Source organism: Curcuma longa, chromosome 2 (genome assembly GCF_044706935.1).
Source record: "Curcuma longa cultivar G26 ecotype Majalengka, Jawa Barat chromosome 2, ITB_CL_G26_1.1, whole genome shotgun sequence".
In the NCBI taxonomy this organism is placed as follows: domain Eukaryota; kingdom Viridiplantae; phylum Streptophyta; class Magnoliopsida; order Zingiberales; family Zingiberaceae; genus Curcuma; species Curcuma longa.
In genome coordinates this window covers 8,898,001-8,911,304 of record NC_133862.1, presented here as the reverse complement: position 1 = coordinate 8,911,304, position 13,304 = coordinate 8,898,001, and the positions used below count along the sequence as shown (strand labels likewise).

Here is a 13,304-nt window from a genome sequence, read left to right as displayed (position 1 = left end):
AGCAAATCAATCCGGCTTGAGCTCGTCCAACTTGATCAAGCCGTTTCAAGAGTAATATTTTAATATGAATAAATTATTCATCAAATTACTTAGCAAAATAATTTGATAAATTGAACTTTAATAAAAAATAAAATTCGTTTCCATGATCAATCCCACAGATCATATATGAAAAGATAAATTAAAAAATTACAATTGACCACAACGAATAAAGACATTACCTCAACTTCACCAAGATTCTTTTCTTGTCCACTTCAACAATTCTACTCCGTCGTAACCAACTCAACTATACCCTAAAATCGACATTTATCAATTTATATGATTGTGAATTCATGTTAGATATTTTACGATTGCTCTTCGTTCATTAATGATATGCGATCCTGAGTTTCAAACTCTAAATACTTGATTGGCGGACTTAACCATCTCACCATTAGAACAATTGGATTACAAGTTCTATCAGGTACTTGATCTGTACATAGAAGAATGAGGACTTCACCCTGAAGAAAAAACAGGACGTTTACTTCCACCACTTAATCCTTCGACAACAACTGTCTGATGGAGAATCCTGTCGATATACTTCAGACTTGTTTGCTCGTTCTCAGCGGCACGAGCAGGCACGTCATGATCATGAGCACCCACAGGAAATCTCCTCGAGCAGAAAAATCTGGTTGTGGTTGAACAAACAACATGAGCAGGTAATTAATGCAGAAATAACATGACTTCTTTCAGCGACAGTTACCTCCACTGCTTCTCTCAGCAAAATTAGGTGGGGAAGATGAGCCATTTGACAGTGCGAACCCCAGGTTTGGACAATCAGCCGTGACGAGGCCTGCAAAGATGATGATGATGATGATGATCTCGCCTTTAAGCCGCAGTTAGTCTTATCTTATTTGGTGGAGTTAGTTAGTGCTCACACTCTTTCAGACATGGAAGATTGGTGTGGTTTAGAAGGTTGCTAAACCCCTCTTTGCACTCACAGCGATGGCCCAAACTGGTCGTTCTCACACATCTTCCACGGCCGCAGAAGGACCATATGCATGCTACATCCATGTCAGTAAAGAGGCATTGAGGAATACACAAGCATGAAGGAAGAAGAGAGTCGAGAATTACGATCGAAGAGCGACCGATTTGTAGGCTGTGTGATGGTTGAAGGTGGGCGAGCCATGGAGTCGTTGTAACACTTGTGATCGAATACACCTGCATTTGGGCGATGCTTAAGTTTGCGTTGCATGTGGATGGATGATAGTAGAGGAGAACTCACAGTCGGGCATGGCACAGGGCTGGAAGGGGAGGTGGCCGGTGAACTGGAACCGGCTCCAGCCGGGATCGCACTCGCACTCGAATCCAAAGGTAGAGTTTGGCGACTCTCGGCAGCTTCCTCTTCCGCAATCCACATGGCTGCACATCCCTTCTGGCAAACAGAAGATACAAAGAGTGCATAAGATACAGAGAATTGCAAACTTTAGCATGCAATCAGTTAGTGTACTGGGGAGAGAAGATGGGATATGCTGTGCTGAGAGAACTTGGATCATGGTCGTGAGAAGAACAGCCAGAAGCAGACTCATTATTTCTTCCTAGCTGTTCGTTTGTTTCCGTCCTTCAGATGCTTGTCATTTAAGAGGGTTGGAGGGGAGATTAGGTGGTGGAAGATGGAAGCCCAGTGGACAAGGATGATCAATAAAAAATATTAAGATAATAATTTTCCTCTGATAAACATAAGGAAAATTATTTGAGGGAAATGTCAATAAACCGCTGAGAGGAAATACACATACACAAGGTTCCGTAATTAAGCTTCAGGAGTAATATACTGAAGACTACAATTACATGTCATAACTTTGAATGTAAAACTCAATACCTATCAGCTTGACCACTGTAACTTTGAACCTAGGGATTAGATTTCCCGCATAAGTAGCTAAGAAAGGTGAAGGCCAGAAGTCCGACAAAAGATGTCAAGGAGACGAGGATACCTGGCAATGCAAAAGAGTGAACCGCATCAGACACGCAGGAAAGTTTACTTGGTTTGAAAAGGATATGAATGAGAAAAGGAAAATAATTTCAATTTACATGCCCTTAAACAGGTTATGCCGATAAGTACATCATGCTCTTGTAAACTGATATTCTGTAATGTAATTCAAGGACAGTAGAAAAAAGGCAAACACCAGAAACTAACCAGTAAAAGACTTGAGCTTGGAAGAATCAGGAATTATTAGCTCGCTCTGTTGGCAACTTATGAATGTATTCTTTCTACAGATTATAACTGTATAAATTCCCATGAGGTATCCAACACCTGAACTTGTTGGACCTTATTTGGAAGACAGCTTCAGAATCATGAAAACCTTTCTCTATCCATTTCCAAGTTTCTGTGTTTTCATTGTCACAATTTATTCACTGTTCCTTCATTCCTTGGTAAATTGCATTAATTTGTGAAGCCTTGTATGATATTACAATGTATCTTAGTTTGATATAGTGTACCTACATTTCAGCACAGGCACACAAGTGATATCCTGCTACAGCAGATATGAAAACTTGGCTATAATAATTGCTGATAATCTAATATCTATACACTAAACTGGCATTATGCAGATTTCTATCTCCAGGAGTCTCCAAGTCCTACCCCAAACATACATCATCGGCAAGTCCATGACCATCACTATTTCCCTCATGGATTCTAACCAATCTCCATTCTGAGGGTCTGATGCTAAGCATGAAAAGACAATGCCAGTGCAAAGAAAGGTGACGAAGACAAAGGAACAAGAGAGTTCAACATGGGCATGCAAAAAGACCTCCTTTTACTATCTCTTTAATAAGTTATACAAGAGGCAGTGCAACAGAGGGGTTCATTTTTTTTAATGATAATAATAACAATAATAATAATCTATACTAAAAAAGTTAATAATAATAATAACAATAAATGTAGGGTAGTTGTGGGAGAAAAGGATAAGATAACTCAATTTTTTTCTCTCTTTATCACAAGTTAATATACCACTAGGTTCTTAGTACTTTTGATTCGCCATGTGTACAATTTGAGATTATCCATTGTCTCTCTATTCTAACATCTCAATAGCTCCCCCAATACAAATTCTTATTTTTAATTTGTGATGCATGAACAATTTGAGATTAGTTATTGTCTCTCTATTCTAAGATCTCAATAGCTCTCCCAATATCAATTCCTAGTTTGAGAGAATAGATACACTGCAACCTTTACAAAGCTCACTTCGTTTTCACAAACATCAAAACAATACGGTATTTTCCTGTCAAGGGTACATTAAGAAAGAATATTATATCAAGACTTTTGAAGATAGTTAATAACTTTGTCATTTGAAGATCATATCTTTCAAAGATTCTCACCAACTATAACTTTTGATTCTCTCCTGAAGATCATTATCAATTCCACTCCAAAAGTTAACTTGTACAAAGAAGAATCCAAAGCATTGTATCATCAAATTTCTCAAGGGCTACACTAGTATTGTATCTTTGTCATCTTCACCTAATGTCATTTTATGTAACATGTTTGGGCATACATAATATCTATGTTGCAAGGTGGAAGCTTAAAGGAGAGTGTTAGTACTAATGGGCAAAAGTTTCTACTAATTAGTTAGTGGTATTGTTAAAGGGCCAAATAGAGAGTAATTTTGAACTACACAATGTAGTCGGAAAGAACCCAAATAAACACCTACGAATGAAATATTTGAACAAAAAGGGCCAAATAACATGCCTGAACGTAAACCACTACTGGTTCGGGCCCGGCTGTTGGTTCGGCGGTGGTGGCGGTGGCATTCCAGGTCTCGGCGGAGCAAACACAGGGACCTGTCCACCAGGCGGTGGTGGCATACCTGGCCTTGGAGGAAGTGGAGCAGGCATACCAGGTCGCATCCCTGGTGGGGGCATCGGGAATGGAAGCCTCTGCCCATGCTGCAGTGGGGGCATCGGAAATGCAGGGGGTGGAGCCCCAGGCCTGGCAGCAAACTGCATTGGCACAGCCCCAGGTTGCCGCAGGCCAACTGCCGGGGGCTGGCCTGGGAAACCAGGAACCTGCCCCGGAGCAGGCGGACGGACAACTTGGGGATACGAGATTGGCGGCGCAGATAGCTGAGGAACGGGAGGGCGCGAGATCTGCGGCTGCATCATCCCTGGAGAGGGTCCACCAACGCCACGGATGGGTCCGGCGAGACCAGGCTGTGCCTGGACAAGGGGCGCCGTGGGGATGCCACGGCCGGCGGCGCGGCCGACTCCAGGGCCAGCGAGGGCAGCTGCGGCGTTGATCTTAGCGCGGGATTCGTCGGGAGGCGGGGGACCCTCGACGGTCATGGACACGACCTCCTCGCCACGGAGGAGGACGAGGCCGAGCGTGCGGCGATCCTCGCGTTCACCGTCGGGATTCTTGGAGGCACCCTTAGCCGGAGGGAGTTTTCGGAACTCCTCGCAGTCGCCGAGGACGAGGTTCATGTGGCGGTCGAACGCCATGAACTTGCCGACGATCTGGCGACCGTCCTGGATGGTGACGCGCATCCGGTAGTTAATGTACTGAAGCATTTTCGATCCCTTCGACATCGACATGGTTGCGATCTGGTCTCTCGCGCTCACCGCCGACGACTGCGAGATCGGCGAACACTAGGGTTTCTATCACAGACAACTGCGCCCGAGGCCGAGGGAGGAAGAGTTTGGATCACGTGCGGGTCACATGCAATCAAAAACACAAAAAGGACGGACGTTTACTAGGAAGGAGACGTTGAGAGGAGTTGATTTGCACAATCCAACACGGATTGGCTGTCTTAGTTTAACCGAGCCAACTCGATTATCAAATATTCATTTACCCCCCGACTAATTATGAAAATCATCTATCCGATCCTATAAAAAATTTTATTATGATAAATTAAAAAACGCTCCTATGAAAATTTTTTATCATAATAAATTAAAAAAATGCTCCCGCATGAATCTTAAAGGTAAAATCTGTTATCTCAATAACTTCATACGATCGATCCTATAATTATCTATAAGGAGATAAATTTTTTCTCTAAATGGGGACTACAATCAAAGAATACTGAACGTCTGAGCTGGCCGCTGCGTGCACTTCCTGATTTACCCTGGTGGCCAGTGGAAAATTTCCGTGGGACCAAACCGATCACCCCCAGATATAGTCAATGGGACTAACTGGAATTTATCATTTGTAAGGAAGTAAATCGAGAAGCTACAATCAGATATGATAGGGGAGGGCATTGTCTTGACTTCATCGAAATTCAATCTTGTCTATTTCAGTAAGTCTGCTCCATATAACCAACTCAACTATGCTCCGGAGGCTCAACATCGATCTCACGATCATCTGTAAGGAGGTAAATCAAGAAGCTGCAATTAATCACGATAGGGGAGAACAATGTCTCGGCTACGTTGAAATTTGACCATTGCCCACTTCAACAAATATATTCCATCGTAACCAACTCTACTATGTTCCGGAGGCTCAACATGAATCTTAATCAATATGCTAAAAGCTATTTTTTTCATATATATATTGAGATATGAAATAATTCTTCATAAATGATCATAAAATCAACCGTATCAAACAAGTAGTGATGAATTCTATTTTTTTTATTGAAGAGATGTTTTTTTTTGTTGAAGAGATGTGAAATGCGCTTAAAGACTAAATAACAAAGAAGAGATGAAGCATAATTTTTTAAAAAAATAACAATAAATAAAAGCAAATTTAAAGATCAGTGTACAGCGAGCAAAAGATTCAAATGAAACTTAACGAACAACAGAATAGGAGAAAAAGACCAAGCACATTAATAGATAAAAAATTTTCAATTTGAATAGTTCTTAAGAAACTATCTATAAAAGAAACATCTGCAAATTCTGTAATACAATTCTCAATGATTAAATGGCAAATACTACTCCAGTTTACCTCTATGTTTTAAAAGATACAAACTTCCCTTCTATGTATTGCCAGAGTAGATATCTATCATCTCTAAACTTTATAATCAGATCAGATCTATCAATTAACCAGCAACTTCCAATAAAAAAATATTCAGCAGCTTGCCACATAGCTTCAGAAGAAGTTACTGAGCATTTCATTGACAAGCTGCCAAAATGTAAGACTCAAGAAGAGTAAGCAGCATTAATACGACTGTCCAGAAACAAGTTATTAGACATTAAGATTTAGTCGGTCATAATTTACATACAGTGCAGGAAATACAGATGTTCTTAACATGAGTAAAGCAAACCAAATAGTAAAGCACACATCGATCCTACAGTATTAGTTAGCCACTACAGAATATGGCATTAAGCGAATGACTAAGGATTATTAGCAATTATATCATCAACTACAGGTCAATCTCGTTGAAGTGCTCGTGCCTATACCTACCTGTAGTAAGCCTGCTGATAGCCTGGTGCCAGCCCGTTGTTGTAACCTCCAAAGGTGCAATTATGGTATGCCCCATAGGCTGGGTAACTCATTGGTGGTGAAGGATATGATGCCGCGAGTGGGACGTGGGCAACTTCTTCAGCTGGGTATCCATATGACTCCCTGATGGCCGGTGGACTCCTGCTGCCATAGACCGCATGTCCCGTTGGACGATCATAAGGATAAGAGGGTGGAGCGGGGTATGTGGCATGGGCAGAGGGAGATCGCACATAAGAAGGAGCAGAAGGGAATGAGGAAACGCAGGCATTGATTGTAGTACGACCAGCCTTGGCAGGAGGCATTGGTCCACCATGGTTGGCTCGTGTTCGCTTGGTGGCGGGACCAGAGCCGGAACCAGGGCTAGATACAGCAGGCTTTTTCTTCTCCACCTTCACCTTCTCCAATGTTTCAAGTTGCTTCTGAAGGCTCTCTAGTGGAAACTCAGATTCAAGTTTGTGATCTTGAATGCATTTAATTGCAGCCCGAATAGCTGACTGCTCTTTCCTGTTTGTGTTATTCTGCAGAAGAACAGAATGGGCATCACTGGCTTCTAAATAAATGCACTAAATTAGACAAGCTACGAACGATATGAAGTTTCTTTTCAAGCCATTATAAAGCACCATATCCTAAATGTTGCAAGATTTATAAAATGGCCCACACAAAAATAAACACTATATGATATAGATGAAAAAATATTATCATTCAACATAATTATCTGAAGCTATTTGGAATAGAATGGGCTAGAAATCTATTGGTGGATTATACATACTAAACTTTTACAAAAAGTTAAGTATAAAATTAACTCATACCACAACTTGCCCACAGGCATTGGTTTCCTCTGATGTTGACGTTGATTTCTTCAAATCTTTGAGGAAGGATTGTATCAGTGAAGTAGGAGGGAATTTGTCCTGGAGGCTAGCCTCATAGGCAAAGTTTATAGCATCTAATTGATGTCCCTTATCAATTAATTCTTCTATGATGTCTGTAAATTGAAAAAGAGTTTTTCAGTTCAAACATTTGCGACAAAATAACCTTCAATTAGAAGGACCACAGTTTCAATACCCATCACAGTTAATTGCTGATTTTTCATCCTGAACCTTGCCAAAGCAGGATACGCAAATACAATGTAGTTTATAAGTATTTTAAGATCCAACCCAATTGCAAATTTGAAGTTTCAAAATAATAAGAAGAAGAAGAAGAAAGAAAGAAGAATAAAAAAAAATATTCTTCAAGAAGGCAATACAGATCTTAAATTTCAATCAACAAGGGTTCAAACACAATGGCTCCATCATAACATCTGAGAGAGAGAGGCATGCATTTTAATGCAGCATTTATCAAACCAAATGATAGAAGAAAAATTTTCAGCATTACAAGAACCAAATAAAGAAAGGCTAGATAACACATTCTGCATTTGTCATTAAGTTAGTCATGACTACCCAGGCTTCTGTATCAACCTAAACCCAACTATTCATATGTCTATATAAGAATAACATGTTTTTCATATTACTATGAATGAATGAAGATGAGCTCAGAAAGTCACAAAATTAAAAATCTTCATCCATCCTCTTCAAACAAGCAGATTCAAACATCACCTAAAACCCATTCCGTTAAACATATTCACGTGTTTCCAGGCATCTCATTGCAGCGGAGCAGTAGTTGACAGATGAAAAGAATTTCAAAAAAAATGCCACAAAAAGTTACTTATTGAAGATAATAGTTGCAATCAATGTCCATAAAGCATGAGTTCCTAGATGAATCTTATCCACATTGATAATGGTTATGATGTGAAAAAAGTAAACTAAGACCAGAATTGACCACATGGTCGTGCACTTCCTATACATCTACAAATCACACTGCATCAAAGGGACTATGGCAATGCTAGTGAATATAGTTAGCTTCTAATCCTACTTCTGCTGTGACCCATATTTGATAAACTACATATTGAATCACTATAATCATAATTATTAAATCTCAAAGTACAAGTCAACAACGAAAGGTATGAAAGACAAAAGAAGAATGCACCTTCCATACTATCCTCGAGTCCTAGAGAAATAGCAAGCTTGGGCATTTGCCTCCGCCAGGCAAAACTGATCACGAGCTTCCTGTATAGGTTCTTGTCATTCTTATCTATGATTCCAAAAGTCACCACGTGCTGGAGAAATGTGTGCGCATCTGGTGGCTTTACATTCTCAAATCCCCCACGCTGTTCCAGCCCCTCCTTCCACTCCTTTGCCATCTCTTCAGCCCGTTTCCTTATGCACCGAGTGACCAATGGCCTGGTCGATCCCAGCTCTGGATCAGCCAACACTGGCACCAACGACTCCAAAATTAGCACGCATGCCCAACCAAGATCATTAGGTGATTTCACGGTTCTATCATCCAGAGGGAAGACCACGGAGATCGCGTCCAACACGAATTTGGCAGGATCAATGCAATCAGCAAGGGCCACTGGAAGTTCCGGCCGAAGAAGCTCCAGCTCCTTCCTTTTGGCAACCACGAAATCGAAGAAGCCAGCAAAATCCATTTTTGTACACAAAGACCGCAACTTTCCAGCCAGATCGAGCTCCTCGACCTTCGAAGAAGCAACCGCGAGGGCCTCGACGGTGGCCACGCGGCGCTCTTCGAGCTTGGCGAGTGCGAGGTCCACGGCGCTGCCAATGGACAGCTCGCGGTGACGGAGGGAGTCGAGGGCGCGCTGGGTGGAGGCATCGACGGACTGGCGCTTGGATCGGAGGGCCTCGGACCTGCTCTCGAGGCCTCGTTCGATGGTGGAGAAGTGGTCTGACAGCTCCTTCCACAGCATTGTGCAGCAGCTGATGAGCTCCTGCTGCCTCTCTAACTGCTTGAAGCTCTCCTGGACCAGCGTGCTCGGGACGACGGACGCCGCCTCAGATCCCATCTCCAGTCCTTCCGAATCGCTCCTGCACCACGATCTCTGCCCTTTTCCCCGGGGAAGAGTAGATTGAGGAATCAACCCAAACCCTAGACTGGAAAGGGAAAGAGGAGGGAGGAAATGGAGAAGCCGAAGACCATAAAAAAAAAAAGGGGGACCATAGAAGGCAGGTAGTACGGCAGACATATCGGCCAATGAAACATCGACACGCAGACTAATCTTACTGTAAAGGGTGAAAGCGGAGTATATTAAAGCCTGGTGAGACTCAATAAAATAATGCGGATTATGTAGAGCACTATCAACCATTACTGCGGTGCGATTACCGGCGAGTCAGGGGACTCAGATCTTGAGCTCGAAAATGCCACGCATAAACAACAATCATGCGATGGATAAGGCGGATGTGCCCTATGTTCTATTTTTTACACATTCATATTTTTTTAATTATATTTTAATATTTTAAAAAATTATAAAAATAATTTAATTTATGGGAGAATATGAAAGGCGCTATTATTGTTTGAATCTCATAAATGGCGTCCCATCTTTAATTTTTTATAATTATTTAATTTTTTATTATATTATTTTCTTTATTATTATTATTTATATATTTATCATCTAAATTTTAAATAAAATATATTATATCAATTACGAAATAGTAATTAATATAATAGTAAATATTAATAAATTTTAAAAAATTATAATTTTTATCTCAGATTAAATCATAAGATGGATAGAAATTCATACAGATATCTATATTTATTATCATATGTAATTTATAACGATCTAATCTTATATTTAAAAAATATCATTTAAAGATTATATTTCATGATGCAATAGTGATTTCGTAATGGTTAATAACAGTTATAAAATTGTAGATGTTGTAACTATAAATTATAATTATTGTAATTATAATAATTACAAAATCAAATGAAAGATATATATGAGATAATAATAGAAACAGTACTAAAAAAATATAATTATGTCTAAATGTGATAAGATGCTCTCTTAATAAAAAAAATTAAAATGAGACATCTTTTGACAATTTAGAAAAAAAATGAAGTCTTCTTATTTTTGCCCTTAATTTAAAGAGCACTTCTATTGATCTTAATGATCGTACTTTAATTACATTTCATCATAAAAATTATCAAAATTAAGAATGATTTTTATTGGATAATATTATCATTAATCGACTAAGTCTGAACGGACCATGGCACAAAGCTCCTCTTGTTTATATCTCAAGTATTTTATTTTATTTTTATTTTATTGGTTAAATATTTCAAGTATTGTTATGCATTGTAAGCATCACCAAGTGCAAAGGCCATGCCGGCCAACTAAATGCACAATTTTAATTTACTCCACGAACTTTCGTATTTATCTAAGTTTAGCTTTTGCGAGGGCTTATTGTTTTGTAATAAATTTCGAGGTTCTTATTATTTTGTAATAAATTTCAGTGAAAAAAATGGAGGGCTTATATAAGAAAATGAAAAATGACAAGGAGCAAAGATACATATACGATCGGTTATAAAGGCTTTAATTTACATCAACAGGAATGTATAACGATATGGCTCCGTGGCAAAGGCTTCTTGCTGCTCTCGCCGTCGCCGCCGTCGCCACCTTACCGGTACTTTCACTGGCGGCGGACATAATCGTTGGCGGATCGGCGGACGGGTGGCGGCCGGGAGTCAACTACACGGAGTGGGCGGAAGGCATGGAGTTCATAGTCGGCGACAGACTCAGTAAGATCAAGAACACAATTCTGAAAATTAGAGCGATTAATTGATTACAAGGAGATTAAATTTACTCAGATTTGCTGTTGATGTTGAATGATCTTAAATTTTATTATCAAATTTAATTATGGTCGAATTTATGTTAGCAAAATTGAATTTCGAGTAAACTGAATTATATGAGCATGTCATTTATCTTCCTCCCTGATTTTTAATGATATACTTTGAATTTAATTTTTGGATTTTTTTTAATTAAGTGGTCTTAGACTGTTGTATTTTTATTTTTCCTAATAATTGTCCATAAATCATTTTAGGGGAAAAGCATCTCATTTTCAAAAGAATACTCCATCATCTTTTTTATCAATATCCCTATTGAACATTATTGTAACGGATATAGTTGCTATACAAAATCAAGAAGGTGTTATTTTTGGAATCCTTCAAGGATGTTCTATTTTGATTTTTTATCAAAAAGTGTCTAACCTTTCACGTAAAATGACATAATTATCTTTCAATACTGTTCTTGTTATTGTCCCGTTTATATCTTTCGTCTAAATTCTGAATCGATTGAACACATTATAACAACTATGAAATCGTAGCATTTACAATTTCGTAATTGTTATAATTATAACAATTATAACGTTATTTGACACCATAACTACTACGATATAAAAAAATAATCTTTCAAAACCTTTGAAAAATCTTTAAACGATGTTTTTTGGGCCTAAGACTAAGACGTTATGTGTTACATCTGATAACAAATGTAAATTTCTCAACGAGCTTCGATTTGATATATTGTGCATCCCGTAATTCAATCCAAGATAAAAGTTATGACATCTTAAAATATATCTAACATTCATAATTATGATAATTATGAATGGACGCCTATATACTTCAGCAAAAGGTGGAATTCACCACTTCAGCGGTCCCACATGGTCGGTTTATAACCATTTATGAGTCTGTAAATCGAGAAGCTACAGTTGACCAAAAAGGGAGGATTGTCTCAGTTTCGTTGAGATTCGATCCTTATCTACTTTAACAAATCTGTTTTATAGTAACTAACTCAGTGATGCTTCGGGAGCGGTGGTAGTAGGAGGTAATTGGTATAAAAAAATTAAAATGGACGCCTACGGACAATAATATTAGAATAAAAACATTTTTAAATAAATTTTTTTTTTTACTAGTCTAATAATATAATCAAGACCGTTGTTTCTTCATTTTTACCCTTGGCTTTCGCAAAGGCAATAGCACTCACAGTATCAGCATCATTGCAGTTTTCAGTTACCCCGCCGGTCTTCACAACGTGATCGCAGTGGACCACGAAGCGTTCCATTCCTGCAGCGCGCCGGCGGGAGCCCATGCGCTCGACAGCGGCCACGACGCGGTGAGCCTCAACAGCTCGGGGAGGAAGTGGTACGTGTGCGGCAAGGCCGACCACTGCAGCAACGGCCAGAAGCTCCTCATCGACGTCATGCCCCTCGTCACCGTCTATTCCACCTCCACACGCACACGCCCTCCCTCTGCATTTACGCCTCTCCTCTCAGCACTGCTCCTCCTCCTCATGCCATGAGCTTCTTCTTCTTCTTCTTCTTCTTCATCATCATCAGATTGATTCCTTTTCAAACAAACAAACAAACATCTATTATACAATTTACGATGTTATTGTATCAGTTTGCTATCCTTAGCTTGGAGTGTCAGTTCAGCAAGGAACCCCTGCTTTTCCCACGAACAAGGTGACGTGAAGCTTGCCGATGGGAAATGGTCCTAAACCCAATGCTTAAAGAAAGGGACAAAAAGGTATAAAACCGAGCAAGCAAAGGGATTTGGGAGGAAAAACACTATGGAGATGCCTCGCAAGTATTTGGATTTCGACCCCCAGTGCACTTGGACTCAGGATGAGAATAGCAAAGTCCTAATCGTCGATCTACCGGGTACCTACGTTCTTATTTGTTGTTTGTGTTCGGTGATGTATTCATAGATTTCTGGATCGAATTGAATTGTAGGATTCAAGAAGGAACAATTGAGCATTCTCGTCGATACTCGCAGAAATCTAAAGATTAAGGGCGAGCGGTACATCGAAGGCGCCCAACTGACTCGATTCAGCAAGCACTTGCTCGTCCCGAAGCATTGCGACATCGAGAACATTCGAGCCACGTTCGACATGAACAGTGGGCTTCTTTGTGTGACCATGCCGCGATTAGCCTCGCAGCACTCTTTTGGAGTCGATGGCGTTAAAGACAAGATTGAATTTAGAACATTCGTTTTCGCTCACTACGAGTTGAAGAAGATGTTTCAGGGTTTG

The 13,304-nt window shown here is 39.9% G+C and overlaps 4 protein-coding genes across 5 annotated transcripts; 1 reads left to right on the top strand and 3 right to left on the bottom strand.

Moving 5' to 3' along the window:
• Nucleotides 1–378: 378 nt before the first annotated feature.
• On the bottom strand, nucleotides 379–1,961 carry LOC141822084 (uncharacterized). Of its 2 annotated transcripts, none has more exons than XM_074709509.1 (6): nucleotides 1,853–1,961; nucleotides 1,259–1,408; nucleotides 1,108–1,194; nucleotides 912–1,037; nucleotides 737–826; nucleotides 379–661 (listed from the first exon to the last, which is right to left on the bottom strand). In XM_074709509.1, exons 2-6 carry the CDS (start codon nucleotides 1,401–1,403, stop codon nucleotides 576–578), a joined length of 534 nt encoding a protein of 177 aa, XP_074565610.1. In that variant the 5' UTR covers nucleotides 1,404–1,408; nucleotides 1,853–1,961; the 3' UTR covers nucleotides 379–575. The 2 variants fall into 2 exon arrangements, with proteins under 2 accessions (XP_074565610.1, XP_074565609.1); XM_074709508.1 differs by lacking the exon at nucleotides 1,853–1,961 and adding an exon at nucleotides 1,484–1,596.
• Nucleotides 1,962–3,714: 1,753 nt separating this feature from the next.
• LOC141822083 (uncharacterized) lies at nucleotides 3,715–4,632 on the bottom strand. The gene has a single exon (XM_074709507.1). The coding sequence runs from the start codon at nucleotides 4,552–4,554 to the stop codon at nucleotides 3,727–3,729; it is 828 nt and encodes a 275-aa protein (XP_074565608.1). The 5' UTR covers nucleotides 4,555–4,632; the 3' UTR covers nucleotides 3,715–3,726.
• Nucleotides 4,633–6,122: 1,490 nt separating this feature from the next.
• On the bottom strand, nucleotides 6,123–9,401 carry LOC141822135 (FRIGIDA-like protein 4a). The gene is made up of 3 exons (XM_074709565.1): nucleotides 8,414–9,401; nucleotides 7,201–7,373; nucleotides 6,123–6,909 (listed from the first exon to the last, which is right to left on the bottom strand). Exons 1-3 carry the CDS (start codon nucleotides 9,288–9,290, stop codon nucleotides 6,349–6,351), a joined length of 1,611 nt encoding a protein of 536 aa, XP_074565666.1. The 5' UTR covers nucleotides 9,291–9,401; the 3' UTR covers nucleotides 6,123–6,348.
• Nucleotides 9,402–10,842: 1,441 nt separating this feature from the next.
• Nucleotides 10,843–12,572, top strand: LOC141817763 (basic blue protein-like). The gene is made up of 2 exons (XM_074705394.1): nucleotides 10,843–11,017; nucleotides 12,277–12,572. Exons 1-2 carry the CDS (start codon nucleotides 10,843–10,845, stop codon nucleotides 12,570–12,572), a joined length of 471 nt encoding a protein of 156 aa, XP_074561495.1.
• Nucleotides 12,573–13,304: the final 732 nt, after the last annotated feature.